We start from the raw sequence: 20,876 nt of genomic DNA, 5'->3' as shown, positions 1-20,876 counted from the left end.
AGAATCTAATAGAGATTTTCTCTTGCTTGAGGTTTAGGGACCCGCGATACAACTTTCTCCTCTGTGGCCCTACAGAGTCTGGAGCAGAATGTTCGTTTGCACTAGTGCTTCTTACAGAGGACTTACTGTGGGGGAATTGGAGTGGCAAGTCCCCCTCTAACAGTGGCTTCTCCATTGTCCCCCTGGACTGCTTCTGCTCCAGCTGCTTTCAGCCCTCAGGTATTTTCCGTGCCCCTGCCACATCTGGGCACCAGGAGGGATGCTCAGGCCACTGCCCTGCAGGAGCTCACAGCCTGGCGGGGAGAGGAGGGTAGTCATCTGCTGAGGCTCCAGGCTGCCCCCGCTTCACAGTCCCCAGGCCCCTCTGTAGCTTCGAGGCGCACCTGTGTGCTCAGCGCTGTTGTTACAAGTAGAAGGGGGCAAAGCCATCTGGCAGGGATGTAATTTATGGCATTCTTATGGATGACAAAGTGAAGTGATTCAGGCACCCTGGGCGCATTCTCAGCAGTGGAACGGGGGCAGCGTAACAGCCGCAGCTGCTCGCGTCCACACGGGGTGGGGCGGGGATGGCAGAGGGGGTGAGCCCTGACCCGGTGCCAGGCACTGGGCTGAGCCCTGACCGTAGCCCTGGCCGATCCTCTCACAAGGCCGGAGTGCAGGTGCCACTGTCACCCCCACTTCACAGAGGCAGAAACTGAGCCTCGGCGGGTTAAGTGACATGCTCAAGGTTGTGGGCTGAGGAAGTGAGAGCTGGGATTTGAGTCTGAGTTTGTCTGCCTCCAAATTCATTCCTCTCCACGACACTGCCTCACTCCTGTCCGCGGTAGGATTCTTACTGTATCATTGTTCACCCCTGTCACACTGGAGAGATGCAAGCCCCACGAGGCTCTGTGGGCAGGCATGGCAGGGGAGATGTGTACCCAAATGTAGCCAGTGTTTCAGTGTGCTTGTGGGCCCACGCTCTGTGTCTGGCATTGGGCTTAGCACTTTATATTTTATATACATTCTTTCATTTCATATTAATTTTTTTCCAGTATGTGGCTTCCTACTCTAGAATGTAAGCTTTGAGAGGACAGCAGCTATGCCTGTTTTGTTCCCTGCTGTATCCCTGGCACCTAGAACACTGCCAAGCACACAGTAGGTGCCCGACAAACTTTAGTTGAAAGAATGGAGAAGGGCAGCCCACTGAGGCATGTATGATTATTACCCCCATTTTACGTATTAGGAAAATAAGCCACAAGAGGGTTAACTAATTTTCCCATAGCTCTAGAGCCAGAGAGGATTGGAACCCAGAGTGGTTCATTCTAGAGCTTCTGCTTTAACCAGCCAGCTCTTCTGAGAAGTCAGCAGCGCAGTTCCTGAGGGTTTGAGTGGCTGATAGATGGGCTTCCTGTGAGCCTCACAAGTAGCATCATCTTAACGCAGCAGAGGGAAGGAGATAATTGATGAGCTTAATTATCTGTGACAATGACATGATGACGGTGCCACAACGGGAGTGCTCCTTATTGTTTGGCGGTGCAGAATTCCTCGAAATGGGAGGGAGCCTACTACAACGGGAGCTATCCCAATTTGTTTCGCGGGGGTCCCCCCTGGAGCTCGGTGTTACAGTGTTTGAAAAATCCCTCGGCTGTATGACACACAAATTATACTAGATGGAGAGCAGCTAGCTTCCTGGAGGTCACAGTTGGCCTTCGTTAATGAATTTTGGCCCGATTAACACAGGTTCTGTATTGACATCAAAATATGCAAGTAGAAACTTGGTAGTGGTGGGAGAAGACTAGGGTGAGCTTTCTAACTTTGCAGTCAGGGGAAGGAAAGGCTTGTGTGAAGGCTGGAGCTGAGGACTGAGTGTGTGATGAGTTCCCAGATCTTTGAAGCTGCACCGCTTTGCTCAGACCTCTGTAGACTTGAGGCCCAGCCCAGACTCCAGGCGCTTCTTGGCCCCATTCCGTACCCAAGGACACACAGCCGGGGGTGGGGGGATCTAAGGCTGATTGCCCCTCAAAAGCTGTACCAGCTGCTTCTCCCGCGCGCCGTTCCCTCAGCACCTGGATAACTGTCATGCATCCTCATCTAAACTCCCCATACCCTGCCATCTTCACGAGGACTTGCAATGGCTTCTTGCTTCCAAGCCCGCCTCCTTATAGCTGGGTCCCTATTCCTGCCCCTCCTGCCTGGATCCGTGTCAGTTGCTCACCCCTTGGATCTACCTACATGACCGTCCCCCCTGCCTGGTTGGGTCCTGGCATCTCATCACAAGACTGTGCCTTTTGTAAGTGCCAGGCATATCTCTGCTCCCCTTTGTGCCCAGGGCTGACCTTCTACTTTCAGATCTGCCCCTCTTTGTGTAGCCCAAGGAATTAGGCAGGTACCTACATTTCAGTATCCGATGCCTACACCTCACCTACCCTTGTAAGTTTGCCTGTGTTGTCATGGCCATCTCAGGATCTACAGCCTCAAGAAAAAGTACAAAAGGAGAGGGGGTCCCCATGACTGATGGGACTTAGACATTTGTGGCCATGGGATGAGCAGTAGGAATCATCAGCTCGTGCTTGCCTCACAGGGCAGGATGGGGGCAAGGGTCACCTCATGGAGGCTCCTGGTCTGACTGGATCCCCTTTTCTCAGGTTTTGGAGAAATGAGATGAGACTTGTTGGGGGAAAACTGTGTAATCAAAAGAAAGGGAAAATGACAGACTTTGTCCAGCCCTCACCAGTTTCAGAGAATGCACTCTTGCAAGGTTGTTTTATTACTTAAATGTATTTCTCACAGAGGTGATACTGAGCAAAGAAAATCCTCTTGGAGTTACACGGAACGAAAAAGTTCAGCACTGCAGGACCTTTCATCTCTAAGCAGTAAACTCAGGCAGTAATTCAGAGTTTAAGTTACTGTTTCATTTTTAAAATATCACCTTAATCTTTTGCACTTGGTCAAAGTCTGCTTTGGCATTTTTGGTCACCTTTATCTATAGCTTTATTTTGTTGGCTCTTATGAACATATGCAGGTTTTATTCAGAAAGGCATTTGGGGTTTATTTTCTCCAGCAAGCAAAGGGGGAGGGAGGAAGAAATTGGGCTAAAGAGGAGACGTAAAGTGAGGCTGCATGGCTGGTGATGGTAATCTTATGTGAGGCCACTGTGAGATGTTAATGGCTTTTTTTGACCTTGGCAAGTGTTAGCTTTGGGAAAGGAGTTGGTGGATATGCTTAGCTGGCATCTGTTTTCTCATTCTTCAGAACGTCAGGGGCAGGTTTCCCTGGTGGCACAGTGGTTAATAATCCGCCTGCCAATGCAGGGGACACGGGTTCGAGCCCTGGTCCGGGAAGCTCCCACGTGCCGCAGAGCAGCTAAGCCCGTGAGCCGCAGCTACTGAGCCTGCGCTCTAGAGCCCGCGAGCCACAACTACTGAGCACGTGTGCCACAACTACTGAAGCCTATGCTCCTAGAGACCGTGCTCTGCAACGAGAGAAGCCACCGCAATGAGAAGCCCACGCACAGCAATGAATAGTAGCCCCTGCTCGCCGCAACTAGAAGAAAGTTCACGCAGCAACAAAGACCCAACACAGCCAAAATAAATAAATTAAAAACAAAAATGTCAGGGGCTGCTGGGGATGCGACCTGGATGCTTTATCACTCTAGAAATCTGCTGCTTCTCTTTCTCTGTCTGTATTTCTTCTCCCTCATCTGTGAAGTCTCTGTTTCTAAGTGAGGGGAGGGGTTTTTATGAAGAGGCCCTATGAGAAGTCATTGCTTCAGAAACCTGTCTCTACAGTGTGTTCGTGATGACAGAAATAAAGACAACGTGTAGCAGGCGCCCTGGGACTGCCCCTCAGAGATGCTCTGGGGCAGGAGGCCACACGTCCTCCTGCTGCGGGGACCAGAGCAGAAAGGTGACTTCACCGTTTTCTGAGCCCCAAACGATTAAGTCCCTACGAAGCCTGCATTCTCAGGAGTTTAGAACAGGAGAAAATTTGTTTGAAGCCACAGAAGAGGCCTTCGCTGGGCTGCTTGGCAGAGGCTGTGGATCTGATACACACTTCTCACTCTGACCTTCCTTCTCATGGGTGACATGGTCCTCCCAGTCTTTTGCTGACTGCGAAGTGCTCTCTCCGCTGTAGCCACTTCAGATGTCTGTGGTTTTCTTCCCTCATTTTTCTGAGAAACTCATTTCTTCTTTGGTAATAAAGGTCTGGCGGGGCTTGTGGGAGGCGGAGGAGGTGCTTGCTATCTGTTGTCATTCATTTCTTCCTTCATTGAACAAATAAGGGTTCCTAGTATGTACTGGGCACACCTTTAGGTGCCTGAGATGCAGCAGGGAAGATAAGGTCGAAGATCCCTGCCCTCCTGGAGCCCAGGGTCCAGTGGGATCATGACAAGAGCCCCGCAGACATACTTTGGAGGGACACCACCTGTTTGCCTTTTCAGATGCAGAACATTGTAACCCTGAAGATGTGCTGCCTTGGTACCGTTCACAGAGAGTGTCTCCCAGGTGTGTGACTGAGAGTGGTTCCTGCAGGCGCCACGAGTGGGCTGACGAGATGGACTGTAGTGAGCTCAGCACTGAACTTGGTAAACGCCTAGACATGAGACCATGTAATTAAACTCTTAAGAACACAGTCTTTAGAGTCAGATGGCCTGGGCTTGAATTCTGGCTCTGCAACTTAGAGCTGGCTTTCCCTGGGCAAACAACATTTCTGAGCCTATATGGCTATTCTAATAGTTCTTACCTCGTAGGTGCTGGGGTGAAAATGAAAGAAGGAAGTGTAGGTAAAGCTTGTAGCCCAATGCCTGGGGTTCCGTGACTAACTGCAGTGAACATTATATATATTATTAAGACTTTATAATCCCTTTCTACCAGCGTTGGGGAGGATACAAATATACTTTGTGTTCGTAGCTTTACTCTGAAGGATGCTCAGGTGTATTACAGAAAAGCCTTGCTGTCCGGCAGCTAAATGATAAACGGGGAGAACTCATTAGGGAGACAGAGGCAAGAAGAGGAGCAGGCCGGGGGCCTGGAGGTTGGGTCGTGGAGGCTGGAAATGTGCCTGGAGCAGGGTTTCTGCTGGAGCAGGAGAGGCCCGGATGTGTTTGGGGAGCTCTAGTCTGAGCGGGGAGGCTGGGAAGCCAAAGGTGAAGGCGTTCAGGTGAGAGGAACGTCCGAGCGACGCAAGGACTGGGGAGTGGGGTGGAGAACAGATGTTGAAGGAATGGGGCACTGTTGCTGGAGAAGCAACATCAGGACCAGAGGTGACGGGCCTCAGAAAGAAGGGCTTGAGTTTAACCCGGGCCTGTGGGGAAAATGTCAGCATTTGGGGGGTCTTCGGTCTGAGTCCCCAGTAAGCAGGGAGAATCACACTGGGTAGTAGAGAGGACTGTCCAAGCTTTGCATCTGGTAGACTCTGAGAGCCCGGATGTCATTCACGGGGCCAAGGAGCATCAAGGCCTGGAGTTGTGCGGTGAGAGATGACATCGTTTGGGCAGCCTGACCGGACACGATGACCCAGAGCCATGTGGAATCGCTCAGCGGGCAGTGAGGTGGGTGGGACCACCACCCATCCCTTCATCTGTCCAAGCAGCTGTTTGTCCATCCACTGTTAATTTAGCACCTACTATTTCTTAGATGCTCTGCTGGGCACTGGGGCTAAACAAGTGCATGAAAACCTCCAGTTTATGGAGCTCATGAGAGAAACCGGCAAGAAAGCAGTCATGGCAGTAGAGGGCCGGGCCGGCGTTGGGGTTGAGGCGGGCACAGGGGCTGGGAGCCTTTGGGGACACCTGCTACAGGCTCTGTGGGGGGCTGCGGACAGAGCAAGGTGTTGAGAAGGAGGGGCCCTTTCCTGCCAGGCTCAAATCTTTATTTCCATCTGAGGATGACAGGGAACAAGGAATGGGTGTGCACGGGTGGGGCATCACAAACATATTTGCATTTGACAGAACTCGCTCAGGTGTGGAGAAGCCCTTGGAGGCGGGGAGGGGTGAAGGCAGCGCTGGGAGGACCCGAGGAACGGGAGAGCTGCCCGAGCTGCCCGCGCAGAGGATCCCTGAGCTGTCCTTTGCACTCTCCTGACAGCTGCGGGAGGAGGATTCCTTTTGTTTAGTGATAGGGAGGGGAGGCTTGGACAGGTTACACGGTTCTCGGTTCTGCCTCTAGTAAGCAGTCAGAGCCCGGAGTGTCAGGTTTCCTTCTGGTTAACCCTGAGAGCTGCAGGCGGGGCAGGGGGCAGAAGCCTGTGGCCTTCTGTCATCACAGCTGCAGAGGTGAGAGTTTCGGAGAAATCAGGTGCCACCTCGACTCGACTTGCCTGCCGCCTCCTGTGAGTCCTGTGTGGGAGACTCTGCCCCAGAGGTGTCAGGGCCCCTCGAGTGGGAATGGTGGCTGAGAACAGGCAGGGCCTCCAAGGAAGCCGGGACAGAGGGAGAGACAGGCATCCCAAGGGCATTTCTAGCAGTGGAAACATTTTATTTTAAGCAGGTGCCAGCACCTCGGAACGCCCTCTTCCTTTCTCCTGGAGCTGCCTGAGCCCGCCTGAGACGCCTGAACGGGCCCCTGCTCTCGCCCGCCCCTCGCACCTCCCAGAATGTTTCTGCTTCTCCTACGCTTGCAGCATTGCCCCCATCCTCTTCCTTGTATTTCTCCTCAGTGTGCTTCCCGCGTCTCCTTCTGCCGTGCCTTCTCCACTGTCGTCTTTTCTTCCTCTCCCCTTTCATTCTGATTTGTGTCATCTCCTTCCTGACCTGTGTTTCTCCTCATCTGTAAGATGGGAATGGTGGTCCCTGACCTCCTAGGGTTCCTGGGAAGATGACTAGTTCACTATTTCAGCAAGCCCTTTCCACCCACTTTCCAAGTGTCGGGCTCTGTCCGGCCCTGGGGGGTGCGAGTACAAGCAGCGTCCAGTTCTTACTCTCAAGGAGCTTCCCGCCAGGTGAGAGTCAAGTTCAGAGGCCTAATCGCTTGCTTGAGGCCCCGGCTGGGCCACTCTGGACTGCCAGCCTCTGAAAGCGCTTTGCTGGGGAGAGGCCCTGTGTGCTCCGACAGTTACTCTGTTAGCCTGGAATAGCTTCAGGCCCTTACTCCTCCAGGGGAGGTGAGTCTGGGTGCTTTCAGCTTCCGGAACGCAGAGGAAAGGTGGCCATGTCATCTTGTCCAGCTCTGTTGGCTAACCAGCTTGACTTCTGTGAGCTCTCTTAGCTAATTACAACAATTCACAGTGACTTTGAATAACGTCACTATCAGTAGCGCAGCTGACAAGCAAGGGTTCCGTTCGGCGTGGTCTCGGGAGGTGTGGCCGGCAGTTCATTTCCCCACTAGAGCTCAGCGTCGTGGCAGCCTCCTTCCTGCATCTCCCCAGCTCTGGATCATTCCCCTCCTCTTGACCTCTCCCTCTTCATCCAGCCCTCCTGGGATACCTGGCAAGGCTTGGCCAGACCCCTGGCAGTGGAGGAGTCTGTGAGGCACCACACAGCAGTGGACTAGGGGGAGGTGGAATGATCTGGATTCAAAGTGAAGCTGCCATCAACAGCTTTGTGACCTTGAGGCCATCGTTTGCTTTCTCAAGCTTGCAGTGTTTTCGTCTATAAAACCAACACCAGCTCTCACCCAGTGTTATGTGAGGTGCATCACATAAATCAACAGGTCCGTCGTAAGTACTTGCTGTGTGCTGGGGCTGAGACGCAGGGGCACATTTCCTTCAGGACGCAGCCCTATGGACAGGTAGCCGAGGTGCCTGCGGTCAGGGCAGCAAGGAGAACAGCACTGGGCACTCAGGCAGGAGCCCACGGAGGCCTGCCTGGAGGGGGCGTGGAGCCCGGCAAGCAAGAGGGAAGGTCTGAGTCTCTGCTCTCATGCTTAGGTGTTGGGAGTGGCATGCCTCTTCTTTTTTTTATTAAACTGTTTTCATTTCTACTTGGAGCCCCTTTCCTACAGGGCTGGGGGGAAACCTGACCTCAGTCGTTTTATGAGTTTTGCCTCCTTCCTGGATCCTGTCAAGGGTCTGAGCTCTTACTCGGAGTCAGACGCTAGGCTGGGGTGGAGGTGCTGCTCTGCCCGTCACCCCTACACAGAGACCCTTGCTTTTCTTCCCTCATTCCTTTATGCAGCTTATTTTCATTGAGCACCTACTATGTGCCAGGTGCTGTTCCAGGAGCTTTGGACATAACAATGAATAAATCAAAGACCCCTGTCCTCATGGAACTCACATTCTAGCAAGACAAACAGAAAGCAGCAAATGAGTAATTTAAGCAGTGTATTTACAAAATGATAGATCTCATATTTTAAAAAGGCAAAGTAGAACGATGTTAGGGGATCAGAATGCCAGGTTGTCGTTTTAAAAGGGTACTGAGAGAAGGCTTCAGTGAGAGGGTGACATTTGAGCAAAGGCCTCAAGAAGATGAGGGGATGCAGGGAGGGGCCCTTAACCGTCCCTGTCTCCAGGGCCCCTATGGGTCTGGGGCTCCCTGCTGCTTCCGGGCCATGCTTGGCCAGGCTGTGTGTGGTCGCATCTCTTTTGGTGCATACCTGGCGGTCCTTCCTCCCAGGTATCTCCCACGAAGCCGACAGGAAGCAGGGCCTCCAACTCCTTCCTCATCTGCTCTGTCTTCCCCAAATCCCAGATAGAGGAAAAATCCCAAAGGAATTTGACGTTTTTAAATAGTATCTGGCCTTAAGAGGATCCCACGCAGAGCAGACACCAGGAGAATGACTCAGAGGGGAGAAGCAGTGGAGGTGAGGCCGTGAAGCCCCAGAGGTGTGATGTCTGGGACCAAAAAGCGTGGACCAGGGGCAGGGAGTAGTGGAGATGAGGCTGAGGGCGTGTGACGTGGGACTGACACAGGTGACACCTGCGGGGGGCACTCGCCTCACCAGGGTCTGGTCAGGGAGGTGGGATGCAGCCCCTGGAGGGCTCCCCAAGTCAAAGGCTGTAGGAGTTGGCTGCCTTTAGGGAGAGGGTATCTTTTTCTCAGGCTTTGGGAAGAGGACATCTTTTTCTCAGGCCCCCTCAGGGTATCTTGTCCCTTTGGCGTTTCGGTGCAGGACCTTCCACTGGCTTTGTTATGCGAGTTAAAGGAGCTTTATTCAGCCTTGCCCCTTAAAACAGACCTGGGACATTCTTTACAGGAATCCTCATTTGCTCAAAAGGGTTTGCTAACTCGTTGACAAGATGAGCCAGGTCGGGAGCAGGTGAGGAAAGCTACGTAAGAGAATGACCTCCCACGAGATGCATGACTTCTTCCAGCCTCAGTTTCCCCATCTGCAACATGAAAGAGAGTCTTTGCAAGACCTCAGATGCTGCAATTCATGGTGCTTGTGTCGAGTCTTCTCACTGTACTGGTGCCTGTGTACATCAGTGAAGAGAATGTGTGCTTTAGGAAAACCTCAATCCATCCTTGGTCTCACCAATCCCTGTTGAAGCCTTGCTCTTTGCAATCCCAGGCAGGTCCTGTAGGCGGCGGTGCAGGATCCTCTCTGCCCCGCCCCCCCCAAACCCCCGCCCAGAGCTCGCCCCCTAGTGCGCAGGCGAAGGAGAAAAACTCAGCGCAGTACTGAGGGAGGGAGCAGTTCAGGGGAGGAGATAGGAGTGGTTTCTGCGAAGAATTCTAGCACCGCCGGGCAAAGCAACATTTACTTTCCCCTAGCGATTGGTTTAATAATCACGAAACATATGGAAGAGTTTAAAGAATGTTGGGATGAATACTGTATACCCATCGCCAAGGTTTGACAGTTATTAACATTTTGCCCCATTTCCTCTCTCTGTACACATGTGCAATTTCCCCCTGGACCATTTAGAAATAATTTGTAGACTTCGTGACATCTCACCCCTAAGAAAATTAACAGGCATTTTCCTATACGAGCCCCTTAGTAGGTATTATTACACCTACGAGAGCAATAATTCAGCATCACCTAGCATATAATCCGTATTACAATCACAACATTTTCCCAGAATGCCTTTTATAGCTTTGTATAATAATTATTATTATTCAAGAACCAATCAAGTCTCGCTCATTGCTTTTGTTTCAACTGTTTAATTTCTTCTAGAACAAGGACCTACTCACTTCAGGGGTTTTTTGTTTGTTTTATTTTTTGAGCGTTTAGGCAGTCATCTTATAAAATAGCCTCAATTTTGGATTTGGTTTGTCATGAATAGATCCAAGTTAAGGATTTTGGGCACTGGAACTTCAAAGGCACTGTTATTACTTCCTTTTGAGGCACATCAGGAGGGACATGCCAGGTGGTCCCACTGCTGGTGGCACTAAATCGGCCCCTTTGTCCCTTTGTTAAGAGGTGACTGCCAAATGTTTATTGAAAAATGTACATTTCCTCTTTTAATTAGGTATTCTATGGGGTGACACTTGGAGACTGTGTGAATGTCCTATTCCCCAGTGACTTTCACCCAATATTTTTAGTAAACATCAAATGATTCCTTCCTGACTCAATTATTACGTTGTGTGTGTGGGGGTAGCAAAATAATAGTTTTCTAATTCCAGTATTCCTTCTAAATTTATTTAGCTGGCATTCTTCTGTAAAGAAGAGCTTTTCTTTCACATTTTTAGCAACTTGGTTTTAAAGTTTAAGGTTCTGCCTTCTTTGGAACTCTTAATTCAGAAAAGGAAAGTGTGTGTGAGAGAGAGAATGTGAGAAGGAGTGTGTGTGCATGTATGAGAGAGAGAGACAGAGACAGAATGAGATCTAAAGGCTGAGCCCCGACACACACAAGCCTTCTTGAGAAGGCCCACCATCAGCCCAGTTGAGCTGGTCCCTTCCACTCTCCTGCCTGCTCACTCCTCTCCAGCTTCACTGGCTTCCTGGCTATTTCTCAAGTGCAGTCAGCATCCTCCACCTCAGGGCCTTTGCACTTCCCTTTGCCTGGAACCCCCTTCTCCCGATAGCCGTATGGCTCACTTTATTCTGTTCCCTGCCCAGACGTCATCTGGTCAGAAGATTTCCTGGTCACCCATATAATGTACCAGCCCCTCCCCATTACTCTCTGTCTCTTACTGTCCATGGTGTATCCTCCACAGCCCTCATCAGCACCTGCCCCATACACTTCATGAGAGCAGGCCCCTCGTCCCATTGGTTCAGAGCCTAGAATGGACGCTGGCTTACCATAGGCCCATAAATATTTGTTGAATGCAAGAAGGAACACACACGTGCATGCATGTTTGGTAAAGCTCTGAATGAGACCAGAGCCCCTTCCCTTGTTTCTCCTCGCTGCTCCCTCCAGATGACCGCAGAGACCCTCCAGCCCTGGGTAGACAGGACAGCTGTTCCTCAGCCCCGGGATAACGTGTGCCGTCAGCAACCGCTAGCTTGGCGCCCAGTTGTGAAAGCCTGCAGAGTCGGGAAATTAGCTGCCCCCCGCCGCCTCCACCTTCCTTGACATGATTTTTGGGGAATAAAAACAAATCAGAATTCATCAACTGTGAACAAAATTGTCAACTGTGAACTGTCAACAGTCTGGTTTAAAAATAGACGAGAGGTTGATGAAATACAGTGGAGAAAGCAATTTAAATAAAATGTTAAAAATAATACCCAAAGGGGGCGAGGCAACAGGAAAAGTGCGGTGCGGTGGAGAATGTGAGCAGCGGAGACCTGCGTGAGCACTGACCCAGAGAGAGGTTATTAGCTTTGCTTTACAAATCACAGAGGAGAGAGATTTACTGGCCATTCGCGGGAAAACATTCACTCATTCCAACGTGTTGGCATGTTATGCGAAATGGAAGGGGAGATTGGTTGGAAAATCTGCTGGCCGTTTATTTTTAAGTAGGTCAACATTTTGAATATTTCTGCCAATTTGTGAAATCTCTGGCTCTTCTTCTGTCTCCTCTGCTTCTGTGATGATTGGGGAAGGCGTTTCTGTCCCAGGAGGTCAAGGGGTCTAGAAGCTTCAGTGGCTTGTATTTATTTTTAGATTTGTGTTTATATGAATATGGATTCCAGTACTGTATGTAAAGTCCTTAACTTATTTCCCACTTCTTCAACTCTCCTCCTTTCAATAGTTCTGGCTAATTATTTATTTAACTGCTTTATCATAAAATCAATATAAAGCCTTGAGTTTTTCATATTTCCTCTCTTCCGGGCATGAGTCTCAGCCTATACGTTGGCCAAGTTCTTCATGTCCAGCTGCCCCATATCCTGAGGCTGCCGTTTCATGTTATCTTCTTTCTTTTTAGGAGAATTGAGCCATCTTGGCACAAGATCTGTGCTTTATGAACCTAAGACAAGGTGATCCATCCCTTAGAGGCTCTCTTTTTAAAAACAGAAGGTGTATTAGTTTGCTAGGGCTGCTGTAACAAAGTACCATGAGCTGGGTGGTTTAAACAGGAGAGGTTTATCATCTCACGGTCCCAGAGGTGTAAGTCCGAAATGAAGGTGTGGGCAAGGTTGGTTCCTTCTGGGACTGCCAGGGAGAAGCTGTCTCTTGCTTCTTCCAGCTTCTGGCAGCCTCAGCCATTTCTCGTGGATGGTCCTCTTCCCCCCATGACTCTTCACATCATCTTCCCTCTGTGTGTGTCTGTCTCTGTGTCCGAATTTCCCCTTCTTATAAGCACGCCGGTCATATTGGATTTGAGGCCTCTCTGATGACTTTATTTTAACGTGATTATCTCTGTCAAGACCCTATTTCTAGATAAGCCACACTCTGAGATACTGAGGGTTAGGACTCCCAACATGAGGGATGTAATTCAACCCATAGCACAAGGTGTAAATCTTTCCCTCCCAGAGGGTGAGCAGGTGGGCAGGACAGTAGTGATTCATCTCTTTTTAGACCAGCTTCCAGTGTTGGCCAGGGCTAGAAGGGTTCTCCCCCATGGGCCACGGTGACCTTCTAGTGGTAACTCTACATTTATTGAGCTGTGACTCTTTCTGCTTGTGATGGGCAAGCTCCAGGGAGCACCTCTGCCTTTGGCTCTTTGTGAACTTTGTAGATTGAATGGCTCTCCACTCCAAACCCATATACTTTGTACCTGTTTGTTCCTCCTCTATCCCCCAACCCCAATTTTTTTCCTAAAATGAGGAGTTATGGGTGTCACTTCCCAAGAATGTCATTTTTCAGTTTGTATTTAGAGTCCACCTCCAGGCTACAGACTCTTTAAGAGGTAGGCTCACAGGCCACCCTGTTTAACTTGGAGCTCTGCAGACCCTGTTCTGACGCAGGACAACAAGCCCAGGTGGGGCAGGGCAGGGTGGGGTGCGAGCTACCTGGAACCTCAGGACCTGCAGGGCACACGTGGAGGAAGCAGACACATGCTTTCTGAGCAAGTCCTAAATGCCAAGAAATCACCATCCATAATTTTGCCAGTTTTCAACTCCTGTTTTGAGAACACTGTGAGGGTGAAGGTGTGGGAGTTCTGAAGGCTTGTCATTTGGTCCTGAGGTAGGGTGGGAGCTAGTGATGTTCCTGTGGTGTTGGGGGACACTTATTTCTCCCTCCCCATATCTCCCTGGGAGGACCCTTTCACTCCCTTGCTCTCTGCTCCCCGCTGCCCCGTTCCCAGGAAAGCTGCCTATGTCCTGTTGGGTGGGAGCCCGGCATCTCTTAGATCAGGTTCATAGTCACAGCCAGGAGCAGCATCCCTGCGTTGGCCAGGTAATGTGGGCACCTCTTTTTCTCTTGGTGGGTCTGTACTCAAGGGGTAGCATACCTGCCTTATGTTTCCAAAATCTCTGTGTGCACAGACCCGGGCACACTCCTGCCAGGTCCACCCAGGTCTGTGTGTTGTCTCTGCCTGTGATTGGTGGTAAGTGGACCAGGGCTTTCCTAGGCCTCCATTCCCCGCAGGTTGGGAGAGGCAGTTGGAGGTGTGAAGGTCCGAGGCACGCTGTACAGCCCGGTCTAATGGGAAGCCCTGTACTGTGAGGGTTTTGTGCCCCGTACTGTAAGGGTTTTGTGTCCTCTCTGGATAAAGCTGGTGCAGTGACCACCTTTTGGCTTCTATATCTGTTCTTGCCCAGCAAGGACCTGGGGAAGAGGGGATGGGGTAAGAGACTGGTAGGTAACTCCACCGGTGCGACTTGGAGAAGAGCTGTAGGAAGGGAACATGTGTGAGATGCCTGGGTTGTAGGCCCTTAGATGCCTCTGCCCAGAGATATTCAGGGTTCGCCACCCTTCCCAGGGGCGTCCCCACACACGTGCTCTCACTCCTCCTAACCAGCTTCCTCGGGAGATGTGGTGATAATTGGTCCTTACCTGGATAGAAGCCTATAAACTGTGTTTTATGTTTGATCGTAAAGTACTTGACACGTAAACATATATGTGTTATTCATATGTTGCCAAAGCTACTAACAAAACAAAAGCCTCAGAATCTAACACCCAACTTATGAAATAAACCATTCCCAATTTTCACCATGCCTCTGTGGGCCCCTGTATGACGCCGTCCCCTGCCTCCTCTCTGGAGGTGACCTCTATCTTGATGGTGTCTGTCAACGCCCCCCCCCGCCCCCGGCTTCTTTAAAGTAGCTTTTACCACATACGTGTTTATCTCTAAATAGCACATTTTGAGTTTTATAAAAAAATGAAATTATAGCCTTTTGAGCTTCATTTAAATGCCACATATTGTTCTGGAAGATAAAAGGCAGATCTGTGTCCTTGAAACATGCATTTTCACCACTGCAGCTAAATATTGTTTTCTCTGGTGGCCCCTTCCTGGAGTCAGGAAAGAGGCCTGGCTGCCGCCACAGACTGAGACAGCGACTGTGCAGGAGAGGGGTGCCGGGGCCAGCCACGGAAGCTGTGTTACTAGAATCACAGTGCGCAGGAGTCCCTAGGCCAGGCGAGGCCACCCAAGAGGCGGTTGTTCTGGGTACCTGGGAAGCAGATGGGCTGGATTCCGACTCCAGTGATAGACTCGGGTGAGCAGGGAGGCTGAAAGGCAGAGCGTTAAATGTGGAGCTCAGAGACAGGACCAGGGAGCGCTGTGAGTCAAGGATGGTTCACGACAAGCATCTCACATGTTGAGCTCTGGCACCTACGCTCCTTGCGCAGGCAGACTGGTGGCTCCTGGTGGCCGGAACAGAGGTTCAGAGCTGCAGAGCGAACAGGGACCCCCATCCTCCTGCCTTTATCATTCAGCATCTATTGACTGCACACCTACTGTGTGCCAGGGCTATATGTGTATCATATCATGCCAGGGATAAGACCGCGACTAAGACTTTTCCCTGCCATTAAGTACTTTAGGGTCTAGTAGGAAGTCACCTTTTGCTAAAAAGTATACTGTGGTAGCAAGGGATCCCCAAACATCAGTGGCTTGTGACAGCAAGCATTAGTTCCTTGTTCATGTTGCATGCTGGCTGTGGGTTCGCTTCAGCTCTGTTCCGTGTCCTCTGCCGTCTGCGTCCCAGGCAGAAGGAGCGGCCCTTATGGGACACGTGCCGTTTCCAGAACAGAGGGAAAAAGCAAGAGGGGAAAACCAAGCAGTGGGTTTTCAAATGTCACACAAACCTGGCTTGGATCATTCCTACTCACCATCTGCTGGCCAGAGCGAGTCATGTGGTCAAGACTGCTGTCACCACAGAGGGGACATCAGATCTCACGACACACGGCCCTGAGCAAAGTGTAGATTCCTCTTCCGGGGAGGCCAGAGAACGTTTGGGGAGAGGGTTACTGTCTATCACAGACACAAGCAGGCAATTGCAGTCACAGTATGGTAAGGCTTTAGAGCAAGTCTCTGTACTAATTTTGACTTCATACAATAAGTTGACATGTAAAAAACGAAGTGTATTTCCCCCTCTAAATTAGCTTTAGGGATTCTGTTGAGAAAATAGTATGAGAATCACTAGCCTGAACCTGAGGATTGTTCCAGAGAGCTAAGCCCAGTAGCAGTAGTCTCCCCTCTAGCCCTGGGCACGTGCACACAGGCTGTGCTAGTTGAAAAGAAGCTTCTTACACTGGGGACCCACCTGCCGCCTTCCAGCGTTCTCCTTGGTGCATCTTCTGTCCGTTTGGACCATCTGCAGGTATGGCCCATACCTGGGGTCTCTTTTGTGCTGCATCCCTACATACACATATATCCCTCCTCTCCTCATCGTCACATCCACGTGGTCACACATTTTTTGTTTCCTCACTACGTCCGTCAATCGACGTTTGCGATCTGGGCCGTGGCTTCCTTTCATACGACCCCCAGCACGCCTGCCTCCACACTGGGCCACACCAGACACCCAGCAGCGTGCACAAAAGGGAGTTTTGCATCGAGAGGAAGCCAGCTCCCCGTTGGCTCATCTGCCATGCCCTCTCTGCAAGGGTCGCAGGTGACTGCGTGGCCGACGGTAGGAATTACACGAGTGACTCCAGCACGTGTAGGTTGAAAGCCCGCTCTCCCTATGCTCGGGGTTTAATCAGTGTGGGGACTGAATACCCCGTCGTCTCACAAGGAGCCGGGATTCATCTGCACTCACGTGTTGCTTTGCAAATGCTGGAGGCCTTTTCAAAGGTATGCATTTGTGCTTTCCGAGGGCAAGGACCATATCTCCCCTTTTCTTCCCTTTGAAAGATTCCGCGTGGCACCTGATAAGAGCTGCATGCACCGTGGGTGCTCCGTCCCTTCTGCCCGTCTCCCCTTCCTTTGAACCTTCAGCAGATACCAGCGTGGTTCTGGGCCCGTGGGCCTTTGCAGAAGCCTGATTGATTGCACACAGGCCTTGATCTAGAGAATTTTGCAGGTCAAAGAGGGAGGGAACTCTCAGACAACTCCGACCCAGGCCAGTAGCCCAGCCGCATAATTAGCCACACGTGGAGTCCAGTGCAGGCCATCTATTCTCTCAGTCCCTCCACAAGACAGACACAGTGATGCGGACGGTTAAGTGCTTGGCCCTGGAGTCGGTCGGAGGGGGTTTGGAATCCTGGATTGTGCATGTCCTGAGCTTTCACGAGTTATTTAGCCTCTGAGTCTCCATTTCTTATTCCATAATGTAGTAATAATAAAATGCTGTTAATCGTTGTGGTCTTTTGCATCTGTAAAGAACCTCCTTCTCTCCTGCTTGGGTTCCGAATCAGTTGAGACTTAAGGGTAAAGAACTGGAGACAGCGGCCAAAATATGAAGGGGTTGACAGGACGTTGTATGGCTTTGGGGCTTCTAATTTTGAATCCTAGGATTCAGTGGACGTTTCCCCCCAGTCCCAGGCTACTTAGACAACCACAGGCATCCTCTGGGGGGAAAGACTGTGTCAAGCTTGGGTTTTGGACGGTTGAGGCCAAAGCATTCACTCCTCGCTTGCTCCCGGGGAAAGGGCTGGGCCTCACACACCATCCAATCTTACTAAGTAGATTGTTACCCTTCCTCCCCAGGAAGAGGGTGAGCGGGTGAGCAGCTGAGCGTGACCAGGAGGGCTACACTGGCAGAGCCTCGCTAGTGGGGGTAAGGGAACGAGTTGGAGCAGCCTTCAGCCTTTTGTCTTTGTGGACCCTCTGGGACTCCACAGATGTTAAGTTTCATCCTGATACTTGCATAAACAATTACGGTTGAGTTTACCACTTACTAAACTAAGCCTCCCTGTGCAGTGTTTTTAGATGTTATTCTGTGCATTTGGGAAAACATAGAAGGCCATTTCTTAGTTAGCATCCTGTAATTCAGACCTTTAACAGAAATGAACTCCTCTTCTCTCTGTCTTTGCTTCTGTGAGCCTAACTGTGGTTAGAAGGGCACTGGCAGTCTCCTAAGGAAGCTGGGGAGGGGTCTACATGACAGTATTCTTAAGGCTTGTTCTGTCTGTCTTTTGCAGTGCAAGTTGGAGTTCCATGCTTGTTCTACTGGCAAAAGTCTCACCACCCTCTGCGACGGGCCCTGTCCATGTCTCCCGGAGCCCAAGCCACCAAAACACAAGGCAGAGAAGAATGGTGAGTGGGCGTCGCAGGACACCCCCTGAAGGGGGGCTGTGTGGTCAGGGCGGCCTGACATGGCCAAGGCCCTCCCTCCCCAGACGCCAGGAACCTGGCCCTAAGCCCTTAACAGAGGCATTCTAGCTCGGGCTGGGGAGACCGTTATGCTCGGCAAGTACCCTAGTCATTTAGGGACGCCAAACTGAACCGCCTTCAGCTGCCATTAAATAGAAAAAGAAGAGCTGAGAGTCTTTGAAAATAATTCTGTTAGACCAAGATATGCACTAGGTTCTTCCAGAGGTCAAATTGGCTATGGTGTAGGAAGGGCAGGGTTTCAGCGTTAAGACCAGGCCTGCCCTGGGGTGCGCCTTGGACATCCTTGAACTCTAATCTCTAAATCCTTTGAAAGGCCAGATTTCAAAACATAGAGTGCAGAGATGTCACGATGATGGACAGTATCCCTGTGCAAAAGCAGTTCTCTACTAATATGTTCTGCCTCTGCCTGGCATGCGACACAGAGCCGGGGGTGGATGGAAGAAGAAGAACTCCCCAGGCGCTGCGGTTTCTCTTCCATGGCCGACAGGGCGGCAAAGGTCGGGCTTATCTGGATGTTTTCATGATGGGGAAGGTAATGTCGGCCCACTGGTCTCAGCCCCCTACAAGCCTTCCGTAATGAGACCCAAGATAGAAGTTTGCGTTGGCCTTCTGTGGAGCTGGGCTTTCTCAGCTGTAGGGGGCTGTCCCATGGAAAATGTTGGACATCTGTGTGTGAGTGTGTGTGCGTGCGTGCACACGCTTGTCTTCTAAAGCCTGCAGGTATTTGCGATGGAGGAGAATGAATAGGGTGTAAGTGTTTATCCACTTACCTCTTCCTAAGCTGTTTTGTCTTTACCAAGGCACATAGATGGAGATGTTCAAGTGTAAATTTGTTCATGGTGATTGCTGGAATGTTGTGTTAGAAGGCTCTTTGGGAGGTTTAATCCAGGATGTGGAAGGACATTGTAAACTGTAAAGCACTGGGGTCACAAATAATCTCCATAGATTACTCTTGGTTACCAAAAAGCTGATCTCATTGCCTTTTGGACTGATCATCTATATAACTCTAGTAAGAAATGTTAACTAGGGACTTCCCTGGTGGCACAGTGATTAAGAATCTGCCTGCCAATGCAGGGGACACGGGGTTGAGCCCTGGTCCGGGAAGATCCCACATGCTGCAGTGCAACTAAGCCCGTGCACCACAACTACTGAGCCTGCACTGTAGAGCCCACGAGCCACAACTACTGAAGCCTGTGCGCCTAGAGCCCGTGCTCTGCAACAAGAGAAGCCACTGCAATGAGAAGCCCATGCACCGCAACGAAGAATAGCCCCCACTCGCCACAACTAGAGAAAGCCTGTGCACAGCAACAAAGACCCAACACAGCCAAAAAAATAATAATTAATTAATTAATTTTTTTAAAAAAAGAAATGTTAACTAATCTACACAAGCCTCCTTGTACTTTGGTCAGAAAACCTAAAGCCGTGCCGTGGTAAGCAACTACAAAGCCCACAAAATTAACTTCTGTCTGGAGATTTCTTTTTTTGCGGTACGCAGGCCTCTCACTGTTGAGGCCTCTCCTGTTGCGGAGCACAGGCTCCGGACGCGCAGGCTCAGCGGCCATGGCTCATGGGCCCAGCCGCTCCACGGCATGTGGGATCCTCCCGGACCGGGGCATGAACCCGTGTCCCCTGCATCGGCAGGCGGACTCTCAACCACTGCGCCACCAGGGAAGCCCTGGAGATTTCTTAAGAATCTTCTTAGGAAGTCTCAATAGCCTCTCTTATTCCAAGTATATTCTTTACTGCTTTCATTTAGTCTTCTGTTCTGAGACAAGGAAACCAATCCAAGAAAGCCATTTCTACCATTTTGCCTGTAGTTTTCTGGGAGGGCTTCATGGTTCTTTAAACAAAGTACAACCCTTGTTTCTTCATGGTGGGTTTGTCACATCTGATTAAATGAGATTCACTCTCAAATATGACTCTCCAGGTATGGCCTGGGCTGTACCATCTATTTGTTCAGTTACTTACTGGTGAAAACTAGAACAAATTCTTATCGAGCCTGTGCGAGAGTAACCACATTGGCATTGAAAGTAAAAAGACTCAGAAAAAAAGTGTCGTTCCAGAATTCTGAGAGGTTAGTGAGAACAAGATTACCACTTGAAAGGGTTTCATTTCTGAATGTTTGTAAAAGCACAGACCGCTAAGTTAGTAGTGAGAGATAGGTCAGGAAGAAAGCAAAAGGGCTTCATTATATGCCTATCAGAAATGAGAACAATGAAAAAGAATACCAGCAATATTCTCAAACCAGTGATCAAAATTATGTTTCCGTCATTAGTTCCTGCAGTCCTGTCTAATTATTTTTTGTTCCACTGGCTCTTGGGTCAGCTGTCTGCTTTTATGAAGTCATCAGAGTCCTGGAACTCCACACTCTGTCTCTGGTATCATCTGGCAATTATCTAAGAAATATCACCTTGGAAGCCTGTAACAAGGCATCTGTTATTTGAAGTATCCATCCAACTTGGTACACTTCTTTCCATGAGGCTCTGAGATTGTCCTTTTTCGTTAAAGACCCAATTTCTGCTGTGACGTAAAGCAAATATTTTACATAAGCATGAGGGGAAGCAGGAACTACCTGTTGGTGATAAGACTGAATGTAGTTAATTTATTACATATCCAACAACGTCCTAATGAAGGAGAGTATAATCCTCTCTCAGGATAGGATGCTTCACTATTTAATACGGATTTGATCAGTGTTTCCCTGGAGGATAAGGGCATATTACGGGCAGTGAGGGCACTGATAGATCCCCAGGGTCATTATGTGAAATGAAACTTTTAAATGAGGAACATTTTACCTGGACAGAATCAGTCAAGGGAAGGCTGACTTTTTCCTTTAATTAGACGATTCTTTCCACGCAGCTCTCGCGATAGTTTGCGCCAGGCAGTGAGCGCTGCACTGAGGTTGTGGCAGTTGGGGTGAGGAGGGGATGGATGCACAAGAGGGGTTGGAGGTGAAATGAAGGGCAGCTTTCATCTG

General features: G+C 50.2%; 1 protein-coding gene across 1 annotated transcript in view; it reads left to right on the top strand.

The window, feature by feature from the left end:
* SPOCK1 (SPARC (osteonectin), cwcv and kazal like domains proteoglycan 1) overlaps window positions 1-20,876 on the top strand; it is a 554,568-nt gene that overhangs the window by 442,328 nt on the left and 91,364 nt on the right. The window contains exon 6 of the mRNA XM_022588868.2: window positions 17,710-17,824. Within this exon, the coding sequence (XP_022444576.1) occupies window positions 17,710-17,824 (115 nt within the window). The remainder of the gene's footprint in view (window positions 1-17,709; window positions 17,825-20,876) is intronic.

Source organism: Delphinapterus leucas, chromosome 3 (genome assembly GCF_059928025.1).
Source record: "Delphinapterus leucas isolate spDelLeu-1000000601 "Yukka" chromosome 3, BTC_Dleu_Yukka2, whole genome shotgun sequence".
NCBI classification, from domain to species: Eukaryota; Metazoa; Chordata; class Mammalia; order Artiodactyla; family Monodontidae; genus Delphinapterus; species Delphinapterus leucas.
The sequence above is the reverse complement of the archived record's forward strand: the minus strand, read 5'-3'. Positions and strand labels throughout refer to the sequence as shown.